The following is a 26219-nucleotide window of genomic DNA, read 5'->3' on the forward strand; positions in this document are numbered from 1 at the left end:
AAAACACTTTTGTGAATACCACCATTCGCTAGCAGAGGCAAGTTTAGTTGAGCAAGCTCTAAACCACAGCAACAGCAGAGCTCAGCCTGTTCCATTACAGCATTACCAGGTTAACTTACTTTAACTGAAGCCAGTTGAGATCTTCCTTGTCCTCTTACTTCAGCCCAGCAGCACCCACAGACCTACCTAACAACAAGTAAAAAAAAAAATCCCAACAGGTCTGAACCCAAGTTCCTTAAATACTCATTCAACCCTCTCACAGCTGGTAATCACAGTTTTGGGGGCAGGGTGGGGTGGGTCTTGCTTTGCTTTTCTGTCCTTCTCCAATGTGGTCCTGGAGAACGAGCCTTGGTCAGTATCTGTTGAAGAATCTATGTGCTGCTAATGAAAGCCTACATTAGATCGTTCTGCTGCTAGAGCTTTGACCCTAAAGTGCCCACTTTAAGAGCTGGAAATGTAAGCTAGATTGGAAGCGCTGGGCTGCAATGCTACAATGCTCTGGCATGGCTGGTTCCCTCTGCGGTGCACGTGAGAATGCGAAGTGTCCAAGAGCAGGCTTTTACAACAGGTGCCAAGCTGCCTGCCTTGGCCAAGAGAAAACACCGAAGACAAGACCGTTTCCTAAATCCTGCTCCTCTTTGAGGTTTTCTGAGGTGGCTGTTCAGAATACCCCTCTTACGCAGTCACTGCCTCGAGCCATCTTTAAACAAACCTTTTAAAACAGCTGGTGGAGGGTTTTCATCCACCAGCAACATGTGGGCAAGCTGGGAGAGGTTAGCTCATTGCCAGCACACCAGGGGATTCAAGATTTCCTATCATAGGAGAGGGCATTAACCATGCAAAAGCTCAGGTGGGGAGGGTCCCAGCAGTCCTTCTCCTCTCAGTTGAAATTGTGCTTAAATATTCCCCAGTATAACGGAGAATACTTGTAAGTACATATACTGGCAGATAAGCTTATAACTCTAACTACATTTAATTCTCCCTTAAGGAAGAAGGTGTGCAGAGGCCTTGATCCACTATATTTCTAAAATTTTCTTGTAGGCATTTGAATTTATCTTCTCCCCTGCACCATCTCCTTAACACAATGCTGCGGATGCTCTTTTTCTCCAATCTAAATAGTCATTCAGGAAACAGAACAGTGTTTGTCAGAAGGAACAAGGGTGGAGGCTGAGGGCACTGACGAGCATTGGGATTTGTACCACTTTAGGATGCTTTTGGAAATCACCGATCCTATCATCTGTTGGACCCAAGTGCAGGGAGACCTCCTCTTTCTCCCGTGGTTTGCACAGGGCCAAACGTGGCCACAAACGTGCCATGAGATTGTGGGCTCACCATGCCCCCCAGCTAGGAAAGGGTGGGCAAACACCCTCTCGTAGTGCCAACTAGTGGGTACAAACCTGATAAACCTCAGATGTGAGTGAGCTGCTGACATACTCAGCCCCATCAGGAGTAAAGTACTCCTGAGCATTCCCTGGTTAAGAACCATGGATTGTACAGGTATCACCATGGCCAGGAAGCAGCCAAATGGGTGACCTGATGATGGGCAGCTTTTAGTTGCACATCCAGAGGGCTAGCTAGGTGCCTGCATCCTAAACCGTTTTGTTTATTGGACCTCAAAGATCCTCCCAGGCACCGGAGATGCTTTCACTGAGGGTACATTCTGCGGCACCTGCATTTCTGCCAGTTGGTGTTGAGCCCCACCACACTGACTGCCCCACATTGGATGGTCCCATCCAGGTGTGTTCCCTGGCTGTTAGGCTTGAGACTGTTGGGACATAGAAGCAATTATTTATCTCTGCGTAAAAGAGACTTTGAAGTATGACCTAACTTAAGTGCCTACCTGTAGGGAAGGCTGCGCAGCTGCACGTGCCAAACACAAAGCAAATCAGACACCAAACCCCTGCCTCATCTATGGGGCTCCTTCCTCCGTTGGCTTCTGAGGTTCTCAAATCTCTGCGTTATGGGAAGCCTGCACATCCGTCCAAAAGCTGAAATCTCCAGCAGTGAAGCAGGGTGGTAGCAAAAGATTGAGCTCACACTTTCCAAACGACTAAGTAGTGAGGCCAAAGGAAATTAAGTATCAGAAGTGGGGCCTTGAGCCTAGAAATGTAATCAAACCTGGGGAGGAGTCTGGCGAGCACTGAGGTCAGCAGTGCAGCCACAGAGTGAAGCTGGAGAGCCCTTGAGCATCTGAGCTAAGTGCCAGGCACTGCCAGACCGAAGTGATGCCCAGTCTCTGCTGAGCAGCTCAGGAGGTACTGACCGACCCTCTCCTCCAGAGGAGATGCCTCTTATGGAGTGACCTGAAGTAGCTCTTTCTTCACTGTAAAACCATCTGGTCAAAAATCTATCACGCATCAGGATTTCTACTTCACCTTAGCACCATATGCATCAATCCTCAATCAAAGAGCTGCGAGTGCTCAGGATGAGAAGAGCTGCAAGGGTCACGCTCCTCAAGTATCAACACATAATTGACAGTTTATGCATTATTGTATTTCTTTAAGAACATAAATATATAAGGAGGATTTCTGCCGAGAGGCTATATTTTTTATTCTGCTGGAATCTCTCCATACAACAGATGCTCCAGGAGCCGACAGTGCACACATTTCTTGCAAGTGCCACGTTCAGAGCAAATTAACACAGCCTTAAATGCCAGTTTCATTGGCATTAATCATCTCATCACAGACACAAGGTATTGGCTGTGAAACAGAACATGAGACACGAGGCATCGCATGACATCAGGTAGCACATTTCTGTTTATTTGCCTTTCTTCAAGAACTCTAACTCACCGTTAGGCAAAGGAGTGCATACAAGATGTACAAGAAAAAGAATAAAAGAGAGTTCTTTATCACTGTATTCTGTGGCACGAAGGCCCAGAGCCTCTGGGGGTTTTTGTTTTTTTTTTTAAAAGGACATGTTTTTACTCTGGCTGAGGTGTTACAGTTCAGAGAACAACCTGCCATCTACAGGAAATCTCTTGAGAAACTTAGAAGTGAACACAGCTATTTGCTAGGCTGTTTTACTGAACGACCGCTGCCAGCCGCACTAATAGCATTTTACCAGACACTTGTCAGCTTGTGAACCCCTAAGTTTATAAAGACAATAGGAAACCTGACTGCAGAGTGATGGGGACAGGGAGAAGTGGTTGGAGTTTCTTCCCCCTCGCAGCAGATTCCTGCTTGCTGTAAACTTGTGGTTGTGCACAGTACAGCTGTGATGACCTACAGCAGAAGTTCTGCCCCAGACATACACAGCTTGCCCATAGTCTGATTCAACGCATTAGTAACTTCCATATATAATATTAAAACCCAAGGTTTGTCTTCCAATGTCCTTCACATGATGCTCTGTCTGTTCACGTCCACATTGTATGCTGATGAATTGGAACGGCCTCGGCCAAAATCAATAAAAATGCCTTCAGAATCAGAGTCGATCGACTCCAAAATCTGATCCACTATGTTCTCAGGGCTGGAAGAGGGAACTGGAATCAAGGAAGGGTCCCTGTCCAGCTCAAAAGACCTGTGTGGGTCGTCCATCGAGTGGAAGAGTCCTTTCTGCTGCTCAACCGTGCTGAGTTTGCTAGAGCATTGCACTGAGCCGGTGCTGGGCCTCTCCTGGTCTCCGGATAGCGAGCTTTTCGTGGCTGTCATGGAGCTCTTGGAGCCGTTGTCCATGATGGTGGTGAGGTTGGAGTACCCCTGGAGCTCCAGGCAGGAGGTCATTTCCGAAACAGAGTGCCTTCGGATGCCGGTTCCATTGGCAGCCACGCCCTCGGTTTCATACTCGGCCACGGGCGTCAGTAGTGGATTGTTGTAGCTTTTCGATCGCACCACGGGGTTCTTGGCGAGGATGTCACCCGATTTTGAACGCCTGAAGAACCGCTTCTCTGTAAATAGAGAAAGATCCAGAGTAATATCTACAGAGTCTCCTCTTTTCGTGGTACTAATCATTACAAGTGTTGAAAGGAAAAGTCAAGCCCTGAATATTCATGAGCTTTTCTTGAAGGACAGAAACTTGCTGGTTTTGTAGATCCACAGGCTTCAGATTTCCTAGATTTTCTTAGCATATTGAAGACTATATATAGCTGACATTCCTTTATATTCATACAACTTCAGCATCTGGAGTAAACCAGTAAAAATTGTGGGAGACCTGACATACAATCGTAAACACTTTCTTTTCACAAGAACAGAAAGTGCAATTCTGTTCTTGTTCAGGCTATAAAGGCCATCACTAACTTCCAGTAGCTAAAATTTAACTTTTTCACTCACTCTGGGAAAATCAGGTCTCTTCAAATTTGGGGCACAAGGATTAAGACAGGCAGTCTTACTAATAATTCTGGAAAAACTCTGATTCAAAGCATCGTTCAGAGACCACACAAGGAGAGAGCACCAAGAGTGTTTGGAAACGTTAACTGGAAGGCAGTGCCCACAGCAACCTTTCTGGGGAACAAACCTGCACTCTGTTGGGCAGTGATTGTATGAATGCTGCTGTCAACCAAGTGGGCTCTTTCCAAAGAATGAGCAGCAGGTGGCAGCAAGTCAGCACGGAGATCCTCTACCAGTGATTTAGGGCTGGAGCGCTCTCCGGCAGCTAGATCAAAATGACCATCATGCAAACTTTTTGTAGACCTCAGTGCTCGGACTCACTTGTGCTAAAATACAAGTGGTGTGAATAACAGGTCTCAGTTTTGAAGCTTTCTTCCTGCTACTCTCACTTCGCCATTCCCACAAAAGGGGCATGGCTGGAGAAGGGAATCAAGTCACACTTTGTAAGTCAACCACAGCCACTGCATATAAATTGTCTGCTTTAAATCAGGATGCTGGTATATGTTCCCCTGCAAACCATGCAATTTCCTTTACAAATGCCAGTCTCTTCTGAATTATACTTATGTATAATTATGTGCTTACCTGGACACAAATTCCAATCATATGTTGTACTACCAAAAAAGCCAGTTTCTGTACTTAAGATTGTATTTTGCAGTTGTGTCTGCCTCAGCAGGGAAATCAACTGAGCTAAGTTCCCTTTTGGACTTTTTCTTTGTTAGGAGTTTGACCTGGTGAACAGAAAAGTTTCCCTGGGACTGCCTTGCCACAGGAACTCTGGCTTTTTGGTCACACCAAGGCTTGGCTGGAAAGGGAAGGCCGGGTGTGCTGGCCAGACAGGAAAGAAAAGATGTCAGTGGCCTCACCAGTTCCAAGGACAATATGTCACAGCTTTAAACCATGCTACCAAAATAGCTGGACAGAACTAGATGCGTTAGTTCAAAAGCAGCAAAGATTTATGCAGTCAGCTCCCTTGCATTCAAGTTCATTGACTATAGTTAAGACCTATTCAGGGGTACTGCTACAGATCTACACCCCAGACTGCAGCAAGGGGAAGTGCCTGGTCCACCAAAACCTTCCTATCTTCTGCAGTCATGTAATACAACGTTTATTTTCTAACAATCCATTTGACTGGAGTTTTTTTTCTCTTTGGGTGCATTTTTTCTCTGCTGACATACAAAAGCTTGTATTCAGAAAATGTCCATTTGAGGCTCCGTTTAAATGCTTGTGGCCTTTTAACGGCAAGCAACAGATACAAAGTAGTAACCCTGAACCATTTTCCATAAATAACTGGCCTCTGTTTATTCACATAAAACTGATTTGTTTCTTAAACGCTTACTGCAATACAACCATTCTTCCTTTCAGCTTCAAGAGAAAATCAACTACCTTATTGACCATTTCTGACAAGCAAACAGATTAAATTGACCGCACAGAAAACATGCAGTTGAACTTATTTTCCCCCGTTTTCTCTAAAATACTCAGGTACTACCGCATTTCCTTTTTGATTTATGCTGGTAGCATTCCCCTCACAATTTCAACAGATTCTATTACTACATGGGAAAATCAAAAGACCTTCATCTCAGCCAAATCTTGCCTTCACAGAAGACACTGAATGCTTCAGAGCTCAAAGAATCATAGAAAATAAGCTGGAAGGGACTCAAGAAGGTCACTCACTCAGCCCCTGCCACCAGGCAGGACCATGTTTACTCACCTTGCTCCTTTTGGATGCCTATGTATGTGACATGCATACAGCACCTCTAGCAGTGAAGATTCAAAAGCCTCCAGAGGTGGTTTATGTGACAATAGAGACTTTTTCCTTCCATGTAATCAGAATTTCCCCTGCTATGTGTGGTCCACTCTGTTTCTTATCTCCAGTGGGATGGAGAACAGCTTATTACCTTCCACTCTGCAGAAGGGTTTTACATGTTTGAAGGCTTATCGATTAGTCTTCTCTAAGACAAATTCCTACTCTCTTCCCTGCTTTAAACAGCCTTGTATGATCTTTGTGCACTAATGAACAGACACTACTCAGCACTCTAGAAATGGCTTCTTGCTTCTCCCTCTCACTGTCCATAAAGCATCCCGTCTTAAAGCTCTCTCATTAAAAGGTAGAATGGAAAGGCTAAACACACTCTAGATTCACAGATTTATTAATGATGATCTGTTTTCATCTTCTGCCACTAGCAAGTGTTTCACTGTGACTTTGCACATTGCAAAGAGCATGGCCTTAGAAAAGGAGCCTGACTGCTTTGTGTTAGTGCTGGCAGTCTCCTCTTGTGTGGGCCTTGGCCCTGTGTGGACCAAGGTTTTGGTAAAGCCCTCTGTGCTGTGTCAAATTGAGCCTCTGTTATTCTTACCCAAGATACAGGAAGAGTGCGTGAAGGGTCCGTCACTGGAATACAGACCGTACGTGCCCAAGTAAGGAGAAACGACTTTCTGGATCAGGGATTCCAGTTTCAAATAATCTTCAGTCACACCTTTCGACTCGTGAACCCCCTGAAAGAGAGAAAATACCCAAGATGAGCACTGTCCCCTCCAACCACAAGCTCTCCTTGCTCACCGGGGCAAGCAGCGAGGCAGCAAGCATTTTCACCAAGTTCTATAGCGAAGGTGTACCGTGATGCGATGGTTTGTCACGACAGCTCATTCCTCTTACTGTAAAGCCAAGAAATGTGAGTCGAATCAGAGAGACTCACCACGCAGGTGCTGCACAAATGCTCAGAAAGAGGCAGCAGCTACTTCCAGGACATTTAAATCCAGAAAGGTACATCCTGCTTAGTGCAAAGGCACTCAGGAAGGATGGAGGATGTGGTCTGTGAAGAAGAATTAAAAACATTCCCGGACTTTTTGTTATTGCAATCTCATCCTGGCTTCCAGAAGGAACTACCGCCGAGTGCTGCACCAGTGGCTGGTACCACAGGGTGTCACTGCCATCTAAGCAATACCAACAGGGTTAAGAAACAGGTGAAACTGAGACTCTCAGGAATATTTCTTCCAGGATATTTTCAATAAGAAATATTTATAGTGAAGAGGTTTGTATCTCCTTCCTCACCTCCTCCCTGGCACTTGCCATTATCCAGGCAAAAGTCAATTATAACTAGCATGGTAAGATCCACTCATAGGCAAAATCTTTTGCCCTTAGCTGCTAACTCTGCAATTCCACCCACAAATGGGCTTATAAGGCTGCAGAGGTGACAGGAAAACCCTGTGGAGCTGTAGTCTCCCTTCCACTTACAGCTGCAGCGTGCAGGCGTCTGTATTGTCTGAGCAGAGCCCTGTATGCTCATATGTAGGATTCCTCTTGCAACCCCCAGTAAATTCACATTTTAGTGTGTTGCTATGTGGCCATATGTTTGACGTTGCAGAATTAAGATCCTAAATGTCATACTCAGCAAGAAGTTTGCTTGAATTTAGCAGAATTCCAGATTTCCTAATATGTCCCTGAATTATTGTAAAAAGAAACATGTTGGGATGAAAGCCTCCAGAGAGCAATACACAGATGAAGTGAGTAAAACTGCAACACTTCCTTCACATGTGAAAGGATCCTGACATTTAGGGTGTACTCACTGCTCAGTATGATTCACCAACCAGCATCTACGGGTGACTGACTATCAGACTGCAACGTGGTTGTGAATGGCTCACTTCGCCTGCGCTGCCTGAATGCTGCCTGGTGTTACTTGATAAAAGTTTATGAATGGAAAATAAATAATGGCCAACAGAGAATGGACAGAATTTGGACTCCCATTTTGTGGGTTTTAAATAATGAATAACAATTTTTGGAGATGTGCTATGTCCTGTAAAACTTTAGGAGAGTCACAAATACAAATATGAACACGAGGGCATATGCAGTGAATCTGAAAGCTTGCAAACACCAAAGTAACAGCAGAATGAGCCCATAGCTATTCAGCCAATTTAAACCAGATAAAAAAAACATAGGAATAATTCAGAAGACTTAGAGAAGGTGCATGCATTATTTCCAAGTCATTGTTGGCCTGTATCAGAGAAAAAGTTTCAAATAACAGGAGGAAGGGTCTCAATTTTTATCCTGTTGAGATCTGCTCTGGGGTTTCCCCTCCTGTTTCACTGGGATTTAGCCAAGATCTTTTCAGTGCTCAGAAGGGCAACACACCTGCTACCTTCCTACATATTGATGATCGCATCAAGCTCATAACCAGTGGCAAAGGCCAGTGCATTAGGCCATCCACTCCAGGCTCCCACTCCAATTACCTCTGGAACCGGTTTCCTAAACGTGATATATAATACCAGTGGCAAAAGCCAGTGATGTTTAGCATTGCTCATGCCTAGATTTTGTGGTAAGGCTTTATTTACTTTTCTGCCATTTAAGTATTTTTGATACTTGTGAAAGAGGTTAGCTAAATATCAACTGTGGCGAATGGAACCCAGTAATTCACTAGTACCATGCTGCCCACAAAATAACTCTTGACTCTAGCAGAACTGAGTGATAAAAGTGTCCTTGTCCAGTAGGATCTTAACACTGTCTGATTTCCTATCAGCCTTACATGCCTGAAAAGTCCTTTTGGTTTCCCTCTTGGTTGTGAATTATCTGTTCTGCTATACACTCCCTTCTTCCCTGATGAACACCTCGAAAGCCCGAGCTCTATCCTGTGTTGACTGCTGCTCTGGAAGGGATACCAGTGGGCTTTCAGCAGCTCTGTTGGGTTGAGGTAGGCTCCTAGGGTGAGCTGAGAGGATGGAGACTCGACCTCCAAGCTCCAGCTGCTGTGACAGCCCTCCATCACAGGGTCAAGGAGCGGCTGTGCTGGGGAACAGATTCGCCTTGTCTCTGCCACTGCTGCCCTGCAGCTGCTGTGCCTGCAGAACCCAACTGCTCACTGCTCTCAAGAATCTTCTCTCAAAATCCTAACTCCCTAAACACTTGTGACAGCTTCTTCAGTCTTGCACTCGACCTTCATTCCTGCTGTCCCAAGAGCAGTGCTAACTTCCACCCTCCTTTCCACTTCAGCCTCTTTTAGTTCCCACCTTCGAAGTGAAGAGCCCACAAAATACCACCTTTACAGTGTTAACACCCCCCAGCATTAACACAGCCTGCCATTAGTCTTATTCCTCAGCTCTGCGAATATCCACGCGATGCTTTTCAAAACATGCTGAAAAGTCATAAAACATCTGGCATCTGGATCTGCTGGAGCCATGGTGACTTCTTGTCTGCTCTGCCCCGTGGCACAAACGTACCGTACCGTATCCACCTGCAACATCCTTCCTGCACTGGCCATTGTTCCAGGCCTTCCTGCAGGAGCTGGAGGGGGCAGTTCCCTTAAACTGTTCTCTCAGTGTGGAGCTGCTGTGAGAGCAGGAGTGTAACAGGCTGCAGATCGCGTCCTGAACTTGTGAAAGAGTGTTTTTCCTGCATTTCTTTCTGCTGTGTTATTCAATGACTAACATCCTCCAGGCCTCTATTTAAGCAAATACAAGTACATCCCAATATTCAGCAAGGGCTATCTCAGTTTTCCAAACCCAAACTTTCCATACGACCTGAATGACACCATCACTTTTTTATGAATTACCCCAGCCCGAGTGGCCCAGAGGAGTGTCTGCAGGCTCAGAGCAAGCTGGGGTCACCTCCGCCTGGCCGCAGCCTCTGCCCAGTCACTATGTGCTGCTCATGAGCCCAAATGTCCCCTGATCCAGGGCCAGCTGGTCCTCGCTGCAGCTGTGTCGACATGACATGGCAGGGAAGTGTTCCGACCTCAGGGTCCGGGCTGTAGGCTGTCACAGGTTGGGTCACGGGGTGTAAGGCAGCCGCTGCTCCTCTTCATGAGCTTTTAAGATCATGGCCCAGGAAGGAGGTAGCTGCAGGTTCATACATCAGCCTACAACAGGTTAGCTGAGATATACCAAAGGTAGTAACAGGGGCAGGGGTGCCCCACAAGCCTATTGGAGAAAGTGAGGCTGTCCAATTCTGCAATTCTTCCAGTTTTGCTTCTTTAGTGAACAGCAGGCATGGCTGGTGCTGCACTTGGTGCAGCCGAAGGGCAGCCACAGTGGGGCTTGCTGTGGCACTGGCACCTCGGAGCCAGCAGGGAGCAAGTTGTCTCAGGACGTGGGGAACAACAAGTCCACAGCAACATGGGCTGCAGCAGCCAGCAGGTCCCATGGCCCTGGGGGTCGTGCAGAGTCCTGGCTGTTACTGCCTCTCTGCTGTTAGTATCCAGCATAGCTGGATGGAGAAGGGGTCTGAAACAGTAACTGACCTGCCAAGTCTTGTTACCACAGCAGCGTGCAAACCTCACTTCAGAGGGTATTGTAATTTGGCACTGTATGGGGCTAAGGTGGGGAAGGAGCTTCATGGCGAAGGATGGACACCTCCTAAAGCAGATCAGCTTCAGCAGACCAGGGCAAGCATCTGTTTTGCTTTAGCTGCCAGCCCCAAGGGTGTATTTAAACTCTTCTCTCCACTGGAGGATTCCACCTTCCATCCATTGTGCCATATGTGAAATCACTTGTTTGTGTGACATCAAATTCAGTGGGACAGCACTTCTGGTGGGAGTTTAGGATGGACTAAAGTATGGTTATAAATGCTTCATATACCTATATGTGAAGATAGATAGATAGATAGATAGATAGATAGATAGATAGATAGATAGATAGATATACATGTATAGACATCTATACACCTATCTACATGGATATCTATATATACTTAAAGATATATGCAGCCCTTTTTAGACCCTTTCCCAAATTTGTAAGTGATTGTGCTTATAAAGGCAAAATTAGCTTCACAGTAAAGCCAACTTGGGATTGTTACCCATGTCACAATGGTTTCAGAAAAACTGATGCAGGACTTAAATGCCAGCAATAAAATAATAATAAAAAAAGTATTTTCCTGTTATTTTGGAAGCTTATGGTTCTTTTACTTACTGCATGATGCCTTCCTAGTTTGGTATGTCACTATATAGCACCAAAGCAAAAGTCAGATCTAGCAGGCTGGCTGCTTAGCTCGCAGGAAGCTATATCGAAATTTGGAGGAAAAAAAGGGAACTTGGAGCATTATCAGTAAAACAGAGACTCTACCCTTATCTTTAATGCAATATTTGCTCTGCAGACATGCAAAAACTTACTTTAAAAGCTAACTGTGACCTTTCATGAACCCAATTTCATTTTGGCAGGAGAGTTTCATGCTTCTCTGCAAGTGTTAGATGTCTCTATTAAATTCCTTTCAAAGGCCTTGCCTATTTATTTCTCAATTGAGGTCTCAATTTCTCCATCTCTCAAAACAGCTCAATATCAAATAGCTGCAAGTACCTCAGTACTTCCGGAAGAGTGTATCTGCTGGATCAAATCCTCATCTTGGTCACACTGTTTTGAAACGCAACAAGAGTCACCTCATTATCTTTGGAAAGACTACAATGTAATATTATGACAAGAGTCTGCCTTACTCTCAAGGAATGGATAACTGGGATTTGAGTCCTGAATACCATTGCAAATGGAAAAGGCGTATACTGAGCATCAAGAAGGCAGATGTGTATTCCTGCATGTAACACAGTGTCCAAGTCCCTTAATTCATTAACTTGTAATTAAATCATTTGGAAACAAGGAATTGTATATAGTAGTTAAAGCATCAAAAGGGCCCTATGCACGACTGTTTTTGATACGTAGATCCGTAAGCACTCCCAGAAGGACCGTATACCCTGAAGACTACAGGTTATTGAGGTAGCTGCATTATGAAGCTACTGCCCCATCTGCTGAACCGTGACACGGGCCACGTGCATGGCCCCTGCTGCTGCACTCAAATACGTCGCTGGAACAAAACATTCCATGTGTTTGGGAACAAGACCTGGTGAGGCAAAATTATAAGTCATTCCAGCAAGAACGGACGCACCCAACCGCTCAGGTTCCCATCCTTGTTAATTTAGTAAGTTAATCACAAACTCCTACTGAGTTTTTAAAGGACACAAGGGCTTTATATGAAAGCACAAGGGAAAGAATACATTCATCTTCTGGCACTGTTAACAATCAGATATGTTCAGAAGGATAGCGGGGGTTTTAGTAACCCCACGTAAGGCTACAGCCTCCTTTTTCAATATATAGGACTTGTCTAAGCCTTAAAGTGGTCCTAAAGTGGATGTCACTCCAGGCAGGCATTTAAAGACTTGAAGAGTTCTCCTCAAACACAGCCTTAAAACCTGCCTAAGGCTAAGGTTTATAGATTTAACTTTTGCATGTCGAGCAACAAAGATGGATTGCTTTGAAGATTTTTTAAGCAAGGTATGTTTTAACAAAAAATACTATTAAGCCATTATAAACATTGTATCTAAGTATAGGCTACCTGACTTGCAAAGGTGCCAGAAATCTCATCTCTACTTTGGTAACATTTGCCACAATTTTTCTTACCAAAAAATGAATCAAGCGTCCTTGCTTTATTTTGCCATGGCAATGAAATAACCACAATCACAACTCTTTATTTCTCTGTCCTATTATATTCATTTTTAACACCCTGTTCTCCTCTTCACAGGCAGCCAACAGTGACACGCAGGTGGGTAGATCTGCCATCGATCCAACTTGGTGTAAGACGCAAGCCTGCCTGCAGCCTCTGCCCGTGTGCCGTCACTGCATACTCCCCGAGTCTCCACCTCGGTCTTTTTATTTATCATCATAACTGAAATCCTTTTATTTCTGGAAAAAAAGACAAAGTACGACCGGATAGTACCAGCACTCTCAAGCAAAAGCTCTGAAATACGTAAGGAGGTGACAGGGTACTCGAAGCCGCGTTCCGACTCCTCAGCAAACTCCCTAGTGACCACAAACCCTGCTGCACCAAGCCCAGCCCATCGGGGAAGCGTTCAGGCTGCGAATCGCAAAGAAGCCCAGAAATTAATCATCCACCTCCCACCACTTTTCACCTGGTGCTGGCTATTTCACTTCCTCAGGCTCTGGTAAAAAACCCAGACATGAAGCAATCCATCCCCAAAGACAGTCACAGTCATGAAAAACTGCTTAGGCTGCTGATGGTCCGGTATGTCTCATTAGACATCCCAGTTAAATTAGCATGTGGAGTTTTAGGCGTGCCGTGTTCTTATACGCAGACATCTTATGGAAAAGACCTGGCTTGTGAAACCCTGGCACATGGCAGAAAGGGAGTTGGTTCTGTGTATCGTTTGCTGCTTATGCCTCTTGCTTCTCACTCCAAAAAATGGATGCAAAGCTGCACGTCTCCATTCCACCTGCACTAGGGAGCAAAGAGGTGGCAAAAACCTCACTGATTTGGTGACAAAAACTGGTGGCAAATCCCTACTGTTAGAAAACCTGCTCAGAGAGACTAATAATGAAATACGGCCTTAGGAGCAGGCACTGCTCCTGGGTGATGGAGCAGGCTGAATCAGTTTCTGCCCTGTTGCTCCATGAATTACAGCCCACTCACAAGTGCTTGCCAGCACAGCACTAAGTAGAACAAAACCAAAATTTTCCTCTCCAGCACTCCTGGTGGGCAGAGCAGCCACCAGCAGAAGAATGGTATATTCACCACTTCATCCAACTGCCTTGAAAATCCTGGGAATTGGTGGATTACATTGACTGAAAAACGACTTGCCCCAAAAATCCTGCAATGCCTCACCCTCTTGATGGCTGGCAAGGCACCAGTCCAGAGAGCCCATAAATCACATTAGTTGGGAGACAAAAGAGCTACAGCTAAAGCTGGCACGTCCTCTGGCTATCAGGCACACCCGGAAAGGGACGTCTCACGCATGCCAAGAGGCTAGAAATAAACCTAGCTGCTAGCTGTTCTTTTTGCTACCTGCTCCTCCTGGCTGCTTTTCGCTGATGCTTGGCTTATGTTACTGCACTTCAGTGTCTTAGCTGGTTCTCCACGTGGCCATCACTCTCTCGCACTTGACTCCTTTTGTTTTAGCCCTTTGCTTTGTCCTCTTGTCCTCTGCTGTTTCATAATACCCCACATCCATCCTGACCTCCTCTTTCAGGCCCTGGGCAAGCCCTCTGTCATCTGCTGAGCATCTCTGCTGTATGAGCCTCCTTGTGTCCACCTTCACCGCAGGCTGCTTCAGTTCTGGCTAGACAACTGCAAGTTGCTCCGGGTAATTCCTCACTCATCTGTCTACGAAAATAATCATAAACTGCTATTAAACACCAAACTGCTTTTAACTGACCAGCAGTAACTTAGTGTTTTGATGAGTACTTATAAAAGGTCATAGGTCCTTTACAGTTTCTAATTCTGCCTAATAGCACCCACCACGGGTAATATCCAGAAATTGTGGTTTCATTCAGTTGCTTTTCACTTCCTTCTTTAGCACAGAGTGTTCCAGGACCATTTACCTAATAAATTACGCATGAAAAGATATCTCCAGTGTCTGTCTAAGTGTACCCTAACAACTGGACATAACAGTGGAAACTACTTCACCCCCACCTGCAACTACGGATGTGCTGAAGCATACACTGGTCATTGATGGAACGATGTAGCACTCAACTTTAGCTTTAATGCTTCAGCTGATCAGCATGTTTACATCAGTGAGTACTGCTACAGAAGACCGCCTCCTATTTCAACTGACCAACTGCTTTTAAATGAAAAATAAAATAAAATGGAATAAAATAAAAAAGACATAAAATCAAGACATAGGTCAAGGTGAGCAAAGTAAGCAGGCCCAGCCCGGCGCCCTGCCAGGAGCGAACATGACACCCAGGGAGGCACAGCACATCTGGTGTTTGACGTGGGAGCAGTTCTACCACAGGGGACACCAAGCAGGAACAGCTGCAAGCCACATCCTGGGTCACTAACTTCTGGACTTAAGAAAGGAAGGAGTAGAAGCCAGAATTCTGGAACAGTTTAATGAAGTTATCTCAGCAACCACTACTCTTGGTGACTTGATGGCCCGGAAGAGTAAAGTCTTCTGCCCAAGGGACAGGAAACAGCTCACCTCGTGGCCAAATAATGTACCCTGAACCTATGTCTGCTGGGGCGTCCTCAGCCAGGGTCCACTGGAGTGTCTCAGCCTGGGTCTGCTAGGGCGTCCTTAACGGCTGGCCTCCACCCTGGTCTACCAACAAAAAGCCACAACCTACTGCTGAAGCAGTCCTGACCCGGTGCTACATGAAACAAAATGTGATGCACGAAGCCCTGACAGGGCCAAGCCCAATGGCAAAGTGAGGTCCTGGCCTCATGTACTGCCCTGTCTTAACCACACAGGAAAACAGCTAAGAAATGCAACTATTTTCTGCTTAAAAGCAGCAAATTCCTTGGAGGAAAGAAAAACGCATTAAGAAACGCATTTCTTTCTTTAACTGGCAACAGGTCAGATCAATATGACTGAAAGAAACACCCATGCAGTGGCGATAATCTGACAAATACCGGATAATAACAGTTGTCTGACTACTCCCAGGGAAAACTGAAATTAAAAGTCACAAGTCATACTGCAAGGCAGACAGAGGATAATATCTATAGTGAAAACACACATTACTCAGCCAGCACTGCTGGTGGGGAATCGATAAGGGTGTGCAGACTGCAGCGCACACCCTAGTGACCACATAAATGGCAAGAGCTGCTTCGCATTTTAGTCAAAGAGATGGCAGCAGCCTTGCTTGTAAGAGATCTGGAAACCAGTGCCCTTACAAGCCATGACTACTTGTTAGCCCACTTTGGCGCACGTAACACCTTTCATTGCATCATACCTGACCTTCTAAAACTTGAGTAACACAGAGCAACCCAGTCTCAGGGCAGGCATGAAACCACTGTGAGGAGGAACTGGGGAGAAATGGGCCACCATGTGCACCACCAGCAGCATAGCACATGCTTCCAGTTGCACTATGGGTGACATTCTGGCCTGAGGTGTGCCTCCCTCTATCTTCCTTTGAACAGACACATGCTCATACTTAATATCCTGTGGCTTTTCTACCTCAGATGTCTCATAGCATCATCTAATTTTTACTGATCTTGCAATGCTCACACACAAACCTATGGCAGCAAAGTTACGTTACGGATTACTTAGTTGAGAGTGGTCCCCAGGTGTGCAGAATTTTTGTTTTCTCTAAAGCACTATGGAATTTTCATTGACCAAGCCCACCCAGTGTCATGTTTAGGAGGAGATCAGAGTGGCTCTCAAAGCAGCCACTGTTGCCCAAACAGCTGAAACTGTTCTCCTGTGCATGGCTGTTCAGAGCTGCTGCTCTTACTGCACCATGGAGCATCATGGTGCAAGTCTCCTGCTCACATTTGCTCCATCTTCAGTGGATGTGCGCAACACTCTACTGAAAAACTCAAAGATCTCACTCTTATACCCTCTGAAGGAATTCCCTGGGCTCCAACACAAAATCAGGAAGCCCACGTAGGTGGATACATTGGGGTACTTCACCTCCAACTGCCCACCTTGTTCCCTGGGAGTCAGCCCTACAAAGCCAATCCCTCACTATTACACAAATGGAATTACATTTGTGGAGCAGCATCTGGCCTCCATTCATACATGGAATAAATGCAAACTCATGAGTAAACTCACAGAGGTATCAGATGTGATACCAGATTCTTCTCAGCCTTTGCAATCTTGACACCAAGGGTAACACAGTGTATAGAATCAGCCCTGCAGTGTCAGACCAAAAGTTAACTAAATTCAAGTTTTTCTGCTAACAGTGATATCAGGAGAAGTGCATGGGCAAAAAATGGAAATAGGGCACGTTCAGTGTGGGCTTTCTTGTAAAACACATTCGTGCTTCTGGCAAATAGCAATGTAAAAACTTGCTGCATGGGACTTTGCAGCAGCCCTTAAGCATAAACAATCTGTGCTAGAAATTATTTAACCAACAAGATGAAGATGGTCAATAATTGATAGAATCATAGAATCATAGAATGGTTAGGATTGGAAGGGACCTCAAAGATCACCTACTTCCAACCCCCCCTGCTACGGGCAGGGAAACCCTCCACTACACCAGGTTGCTCAAAGCCTCATCCAACCTGGCCTTGAACACTTCCAGGGATGGGGCACCTACAACTTCGCTGGGCAACCTGTTCCAGTGCCTCACCACCCTCAGAGTGAAAAATTTCTTCCTTATATCTAATCTAAATCTGCCCTCTTTCAGTTTAAAACCAGGATAGCATAATTAGTTTCCAGAAATAAAGAACCAGCCTAACTACTGAGTCCTCTGAACAGGGGAGAGGATGGATTTCTTTGGTACTTTCACTAAGTGCTTTCCTTGTGTAGTTGCAGCTTTCCTATTTAGGAGGTGAGCAAGTGCAATGCTCAACCCTTCTCCTGTCCGACAGGGAAGGACAGGACTGTGGCAACAATTATTCAGCTAACTCTGAATGCTAATTGCAGTTAAGTGAAACTATGCTGTCTGACATCAGCTGGTGGTCCAGCTCAAGCCAACGAGGGGAAACAGGGTGAAAACAGATAAAACATGGAGAGCGTGATGATTTTTTCACATATATTGATGAAATCCTGATGTTCACAGAATCACAGAATGGCTAAGGTTGGAAGGGACCTTTGGAGTCATCTGGTTCAATCCTCCTGCTGAAGCAGGGCCATCCAGACCCAGTTGCCCAGGACCATTTCCAGATGGCTTTTGAACGTCTCCAAGGAGGGAGACTCCACCACCTCTCTGGGCAATTTGTGTCAGTGCTCAGTCACCCTCACAGTAAGACAGTGTTTCCTTACATGCAGACAGACCCTCCTGTGTTTCAGTTCACGTCCGCTGCTCCTGGTCCTGTCACTGAGCACCACTGAGAAGAGCTTGGCTTCACCCTCTTTACATTCCCCCTCCAGGTATTTATAACAATTGATAAGATTCCCCCGAGCCTTCTCAGAAAACAGTCCCAGCTTTCTCAGACTTTCCTCACGTGAGAGATGGTCCTGTCCTTTTATCATCTTCATGGTCCTTTGTTGGACTCTCTCCAATATGTCCAAGTCTCTCTTGTACTGAGGAGCCCAGAACTGGACACAGTACTCCAGGTGTGGCCTTACAGGTGCTGAGTAGAGGGGAAAGATCACCTCCTTTGACCTGGTGACAATACTTTGCCTAATGCAGTCCAGGATACCATTAGCCTTCTTTGCAGCAAGGGCACATTGCTGGCTCATGTTCTTCTACTAGCTTCCACAGGGCTCAGCATTTCTGGAGGACTCTTCATCTGAGAGCTTCAAGTCCTATAAAAATGTTGAGTTAAACTCTGGGAGCTCGCTGAGAGGGACTACAGGATCAGTTGATCCATTTTGAAAAGATATATAGATAAAAAGAAATGCTCTGCATCAAACTAACTGGGAGCAGAAAGAGGTCAACTTGTGGGAGTTTAATCTTCCTGCTCCTGCTTCTAGCCCACTTGTCTGTGTTTACCAGGATAGAAAATTTCAGGTACTTCCTCCCAGATTTCCCTGATGATTCATGACATTTTAATCCCAAGCAGACAACTCAGACATTTGTTTTAGCCTTTAGGAAACAAGACTCAAAGCAGGATCAAAACTGCTTCAAGCAGGGACTAAATTTTGCTTTGTCCAAGTCTATGTTGACTCAGTTGAACCTGATCCACTTAAACTATGTGTGCCCTCTTTCCCGTGGGGGCTTCTCTGCAGCAGTCCAAAGGCAGAATGAGAAAATGTGCCTGATCTGGGGGGAAATGGAGGCCACACTTTTGCAGATGGGAACAAGCTGGAAGAAAGCAGTTTCTCCTCTTGGAGGGTTACCTCAGCCCGGTGGAGGGGGCTAACAATTCATAATGGACTCATTTTCAGTAAACCTCTAAGACTATGCTGTGTGTGTTCGCAAACATGAGTACCTCACAGCGGGAGGAAATGTGAAAAGTAGGATTTGTACATCAAATTCTCAATTGCTTTAAGTGAGAATAACTCCTGTAAGGTTAATGACTTCATCCTGGTTTACAATCACTGGTGGCCACGCTCTACACGTTACATGTCCCTTCCCAGGCACCGGTATCTTTTCTGCATGTGCTGGACAGATGCAGCCACACAATTCATGGTTGTATCATTATGAGTCCCAGCAGTGTTTCCTCACATTATTTTTCCCTCCTTTCATTTTATCCTAAGCCACTGGCATACTGGTAAAGCCTAGAATATTTGAAGGACTAAATCATGTCTTGTCTCATCTCTGCCTCTTGCTTTTCTCATAGCAACAGCGTTCACGGGAGGGAGAGGCAGAGAGGTTTGCCATTGCCATATTGACAGAAGTCAGCACTTCAGATCCCTGAGACTGCCTCAGAAATAGAGATCTTGTCATATTCACTTTAATCTCCAGCGAGTGCCAAGTTATGTCAATGTCAGTGTGAGATGCTGCTCTGTCTCTCTCTTCCTTTCATTGGTGGCACTGAGACACAGACAAAAGATAAGACAGAACACCCAGACACGGTTTGTGTTCTGCTGGGAGAGTTTTTCAAATGGCTCAGCTGCAGAAAGATAGCAATATGATTTTTCTTTCCAATAAGGATCAAACACTAAGTACAGGCTAGTCTTACCCTATCCCACAGAAATACAATGTATTATTTTTCTTTAAACTGTTACTAAATGTTTTACATGAGACTGTAAAAGACAAAACAGAAGATGAAGACCAAAGATAAGTAAAAGATTTGAAAAGATTAGAAGTACGGAAGTTAGTTCGAGGCTTTAAATACAGTGCCTGGGATCCTGCAGAAGCTGAACAGTCAGTTTGCAAATAAAGTTTCACCAAAAATAACGGTATGCGTTTCTGCCTTTCATAGTTTTAGGGCTAGAGGTTGTCTGATTCCTGGCTAAGTGACTCCCCTGGGCACAGACGAGAGCTGCAATCATCTCAGTCAAATAAGCTAATGTGACTTTGAATATAAAAAAGTCTGTGCAAATAAGCACAGACTTTGAATCAACCCACCAAACAAATCTATGCAGAGGTGAGTGTCTCTGATGGGCTGTTTATGGAATAAATTTGAGCTAGAGTTCGTTTATCTGCATTTACAAACGCTTTGGCACTGCCACATTACACTCACGGGCACACACACACGTGCACAGAAGTGCATGTGCAGCCCCATGCAAAGATCACCCTGCAAGTTAGCAAATAGTTAGATGTGATGTTTAATGTCCAAGAGAATAAAGCTTCTCACTTCTTTTTAGGCTCCCTCCTGAAGTTCTTAATGTGATCCATACACATTACGCTCATCTGACCTTGCTGGGGAATTGATACCTTTTAACTCTGAGCGTTCAAGTCTTTTACTTAGTCTCGGCTCTGAGTGTTTTCTCATTTAACATTTATTACAAAAAAAATCCACCTTATGTTTATTTTCAGGTGGGTACTCAAAAAGAAAAAAGGATGGCAGAGCCCTCACTCAGTGCATCCAGCTCTTTTGAAGAGACATGCAAGAAACGCTTCTGAAGAGCTGCAAACATTAACTTGACTGCTGTTACTTACTTGTGAGGATTTCTGATACTGCCTTTCACAGCCACACTCCCCTTTTAAATCATTAATGAATATTGATCCTTCAGCATCCTCCATGCTGCTTCATCTTTTGCAGGTGACAACCTACTCCACAAATTTTCCTCTTTTCTGTAATACTCTTGAACAGACTGAGCAGACGTGTCAGCTGTGCCTTCTGGATTTTTAAAATTTTTGCTATTTCTGGTAGTGACACAATTTTCACCACCAACAACTTATCTCTTTGAGACAGAAAGCAGCAGATCATCTCCAGATCACCTACCTAGCCTGGCATAAGAAGGTGCATGGTTTAGCCACCACGTGTGGGCAGCTGTCTGCTCTGGCAAGCAGCCCCTCAGGACAGCTGCTTGCCCTCAGCCTGCTGCTTGTGCAGGCAGGGAACAACCCACAGGACAAGTGGGAACTGAGCAGCACACTCCTGAGTGAGCTCTTTGAGTTCATTCTCTTGCACAAAGAAGTCGAGCTTCCATCAATCCCAGGCTACAAAGTTTTGGAAGCCAGGTGCCCGGCAGCCTGGGCCTGCTGGAGCTCTCCTGTACTTGCAGCAAAAGCTTTGCTGAAAGCAACACATTCCCACAGAACAATTTAATTTCAATAAAAAAGTCTTTGCCGATTCAAAATACCTGGAAAGTAACTGACTATCTACAGCAGAAACCCTCTCTCAGCAACCCACTGTGTTGAGGATAAAAGGAAACAAAGAAATACAAGCACACAAAATCCAAATGTACAGCTAGAGAGCACTGAGCAGTGTACTCCCCAAATGCAAAGAGTACCCAGGTTAGGGATAGGGGTGGATCTAAAGGGCCGACCTTCCCTCCTTCGTCCCCACCACCCGCCAGGGACACGCTCACTGGCAACTCCACGATCTGGCAAAATTCAGCAGCACTCAGCAATTCTTGCAACAACTGTGGTAGATCTACATGTGATGGAAACCTGTGTGGTTGAAACCAACAGAACCCCTGACCTACCTCTTGTAGATACGACCCTACTACTGAAATGAAAGCCGTCTTTTTGTCCCCTCAAAGTTGGCCGATGCTTTAATTTAATTTGCACAATATCACACAGCTGCCCCCATGAAGCAAGCTTTCTCCGTGCTTCTGTTTTAAATGTTAACAACACTGTTACGCATATAACCACATTCTAGAGCTTTTCAGACAAAACTACTGCCCGATTCCTCCTCTACTATAGATGGGCTTCAGCAGAGCTGCGTTAGCTTCATACTGCCTAAACATCTGTCCTCATGTGATTCAGACATTTTGAGAAACAGCGGAAATACCCCACTGCTTCTTTCAAGGTTTTGTTCTCTTCAACTAAACACAGAAACCGCAAGAAAGGCTTGTGAGTGATACAGGAGGAATGAGGGATTTGTTTTTTTTTCTTGGAGCCCAACAGGCAACCTACAATCAGAGGACAAGGATCACATTGCACTTAGTCTCTAGAAGACATCTGGACCACTAAGGCCGAAGTTATTTGTCATAAAACCACTTCTAGTATGTTTGTCTCCTTGTATTGCCCATTTGTCTGTCCAGATACAGCTACCGTCTTTTGCATTAGGCTGCACGATCTTTAGTACAGAGACCACATTTCCATTGTGTTTATACAGTGCCCAGTGCATGAAGGCTCTTGTCTACCTAGCAAAAAAGGAGGCTTGGAGATACATGGCGGCCTGTAAGGGAAGCAGCTGACAGCTCTTAGCTGCTCAAGGAGAAGAAATTGAATTGGTTTTATGTGAGAGCCACTCTGAGTGCAACAGCTGTATTTTCCAAAATACCTTTCTGACAGATTTCGGCTAGGCTAAAAGACAGCTCTTCCTCTTGCCAGCATCTGCTTGATTGCAACACACTTGCTTTTTGCTTTGGATTTGGATCAGAGAGCTCTAAAGAGCAACCCTCTGCCTAAGACTTCAAACTGGAGGCCTCTGGAACCATTCTGAAGAGCACACGAGCCAGGAGCGGTCCCCTCCACTCCCTGCACCCCGGGCTTGCCCCACCACAGCTCCCACCTTCTTTCTGATGGATGGTCGCTTCTCAGCAAAACCACTGCTCCGCCACGGCCAGCTGGTTCACTGCCAGCAAAGCCGTAACGTACCGGGGATGCTCGGCACAACTGCCCACGCCTCACTCGCGGGCACGACCTGTCATGTCTCGTCACCTCACACTGCAGAAGTTTTGCGGCAACTGTCCAGTGGCTCCTTGGAAATGGGAGAAGGCTCCCAACAGATAATGGTTTAAATCAAATAACGTAATCTGAATCCTGCTCTGTCACATGATTAACTGTTTACCTTTTAATTGCTTGTAATAATTGGGTAGTGGCAAGTTAATGAATTTCACAGTACGTGTCGCCTATCACCATGCCACATAGTTTCTTCTGCAGCTGCAGCAGAGCTAAGGGTAAGACTGTGAAATTACTGATAGAGGACAATTAACCCTGTCCACTCACCATGGGAGAACAGATGCATCCAAGAGACTCATTCAATCACTCCTCTATCTTTTGCAGATTGCAATGCACAATCTTTTTATTTTTAGAAGAAATATACCACAAAGCACTTGCCCTCTGCGCAAGTCCCCATGCCACTAGCCAGGTGCATGCTCTCCCCATGGGCTGCTGGCTTTGGTGCCCAGAAGAGGAAAGGCTTGGGGATGGGGCTTGGGTGGCATTGCAGAGCAAGAGCTTCCATACCTTTCACAACTTTTTCCTGTCTCAGTGCAGCTTCCGTGGAGAAGGTGGGGGCTAGGGCATTTTATGTCATTTGTTTTAATCACCCTGTCAGCTTAAACGGAAACACGTCTTCCCATAATAGTAAAATGCTGTAGCCTATACAGAGAAACAAACACCAAACCCCAGGAAAAATGACTTCTGATGGAAAACAAACAGCTGACAGAGCTGCTTCCACACAATTCATACAGGAAACGATTCGTTTCGCTCCTCTCTAATTATAGGAGACTTTTCCACAAAGTCACCATTTGCATCCATGTGGGCAAACCACTCCATGCCTGCTGCCATCGGACATCCCCTTTCTAGGGCAAGCAGTGCTGGCCGTGCCCTCGTCTGTCCCCGGACCAGATGGGCAGCTGGCTGCCTGCCAGAGAGCGCAACCAGCTCCAGCTCCCGCTGCCTACGGAACACAGAGCTTCACAGCGTCTGCCGTTTCCACTAGCTGCAGCCCGGCTCCCCATAACTCGCTCAGGTCACCGCTGTCTCTGGGAGGACTCAGCAGTTCGGGCATCACCGAGAGATGCTCGTTGGTCATGATCATCTAATGGGCCCGTGGCACAGGCAGCGTCCCCCGTTGTGTGTCCCGGCCCTCTGCAACCGGCTGATGCTGGATCTCAACCTGGTTTCTGAGCGTAATCGAAGGCAGGAGGTGAGATCAGAGAAAGAGCTGCCTGCTGTCTTCCATCTGACTAACACACTGCCAGCTACTTCCCTCTCTATCTTCCTCCCTTCCACGCTGTGGGAAAATAAGATGGGCTCGGGGGAGGAAAAGAGTCAGAAGGTGATGTAAGGAAAGGTAAAAGGTGACGAAGCAGCCAGAAGATGATGGGAGAAGAAGCTCTGCTACCAACAAGGACCAGTGTTGAAAATCCAACAAGCACTGCGCATCCCCATGTCTGCTGCAGGAAAGGCTCAAGGAGCAGAAGAACGGGCACATGGGCTGCCTCTGAAATCTGCTGGTGGAAAGCTACTCTGCTAGCCCTGTGCTCAGGGCTTTAGGCAGTGAGAAGCCAGGGGGACGGTGGTGCCTGTGCAGGGGACTACCCAAGCCACTGTGTACCCAGCTGCAGCTCAGTACAGATCTGACTGGAAACTGATGCTGACTCATCTCTGAAAATCATGGAGAAGCCCTCGTATGCAACACTACGAAAGAAGCCTGCACTGTCTTTCTGTTGGAAATTACCTTTGCCATTCTTCTTGTGAGCAGGGCCAGGTGAATCCCAGCAGGACAGAACAAGAGGTTCTGCTACGGACACAACTGAGTCACGCAGAGTAAACGGTCCTCGCCTTCTGTGCCGGGTGCCATCACTGCCATAGCTCCTAGATACCACTCATGGTGCTGGTGGCACCTGGGATGGCTCCCAGGTCTGTGGTCAGCCATAACAGCCGGGAAGTGACTGCCACCTCTTGGGGACCCCCCCAACAACAATTCAACAACTGCGATTCCCTTGTGGCTTTGTCTGCCTGGGGACACTCAGGAAAATCACATTATATTCACTAAATTAAGAACAGAAAGCTGTTTAGACAAATTGTGCTTAGGCCTCTGATGTAGAATTGAAGCATCATTAATGTAACTCGCCTCCCTTCCTACTCCTTTAATTCTCAGAATGACTGTCCATACAGAGTTTTAATGAGGTTTAACTAATCTTTTTTAAAAGATAGCTTAGATTAACTTTCTTCTGTTCCCCCTGTAGACAACTCATGAATTACAGTACTAAAGCACTCTGTCTCAGAGGATTCTGGCACCGTGGGAACATTTCCTGCTCAGAGCTTTCCAATAGTCAAAATTTCTATGCTATCTTCTATGCCAGTTTTAGTCTACTGGCCCAAATGGGTCCACAAAAGACATTCGTACAACTAATGCAATTAGTTAAAACCTTCTCCCTCTTACTAGATAAAATTATAGGGTCTGCAGGGACATTCTAATTCAAGTTAAGAATGACTTTACTGATTTAACTCTCTTTTGTTAAGGATTAAGGATTTGCCTACCAATGAAATTGTACTGGTTTTAATAGGCCAGTTTCATTATTGGAGGCAAATTCCAGGACAGAGATATATATTTGAGTCAGGACAATCTGGTTTAGTTGAGGTTAGACATGTACCTAACTGACTTGAGCCGAAACAACTCACACTTAGGTTGCAGAAGTAAATTACTGTGGGCTAAGGTAGTCTCAGGTGCTGCAGGTGGCAGCTACACCATAACTCCATGCACACCCACTCTAGACTGAAGGCAAGCGTTGAGTAATTTGAAGGAGGACAAGTAAGTACTTCTCACCTACCACAATGCAAGACAGCAAACATGCAGTAACTGCAGAGCACCTGATGGACAGTAACAGCATCTCTCAGGGCAGTCCAGACAACTGCTGCGGCGTTTGACCAACTCCGTCTGAAGCCATATCTGGTTAACTAACTGGTACCCTTCACAGAAGAGACATTTTATGTGAGGTACAAGTCCACTAATGAGCATACACTCAAAGGCAGTTTGCACAATGCAACATGCCTTCTAAAACAATAGTGTTTAATTGGTATGCACATGGTTATGGTCATGTTCCCTTGAACACTGTCTTTTTAAGAGGAGGGACAAGATGCATGTTGGAATTACTGCGCCATGGCGTTCATGAGACAGGTCCATATATAACAAAGCAAAATAACTACAACATTTTGTGTTGCTTTTCTGTTATTCCCCTGCTTAAGGTTACAGAACTGGCAACACATAGTGTTGTCAAATATATTGAGAGCTGGTTTTGGAGAGTACTTGACTTCAGAACCAAATCTGTTCTTTTCATACAGCAATGGACTTCC

General features: G+C 45.6%; 1 protein-coding gene across 1 annotated transcript in view; it reads right to left on the minus strand.

Moving 5' to 3' along the window:
- Positions 1–3332: 3332 nt before the first annotated feature.
- Positions 3333–26219, minus strand: part of PRR5 (proline rich 5) — a 52536-nt gene continuing 29649 nt past the window's right edge. The window contains exons 7-8 of the mRNA XM_009987433.2: positions 6677–6815; positions 3333–3883 (exon numbers count right to left, since the gene is read on the minus strand). Coding sequence (XP_009985735.1) covers positions 3333–3883; positions 6677–6815 — 690 coding nt within the window. The remainder of the gene's footprint in view (positions 3884–6676; positions 6816–26219) is intronic.

The sequence above is a fragment of the Tauraco erythrolophus genome, chromosome 4 (assembly GCF_009769465.1).
Source record: "Tauraco erythrolophus isolate bTauEry1 chromosome 4, bTauEry1.pri, whole genome shotgun sequence".
NCBI lineage: Eukaryota > Metazoa > Chordata > Aves > Musophagiformes > Musophagidae > Tauraco > Tauraco erythrolophus.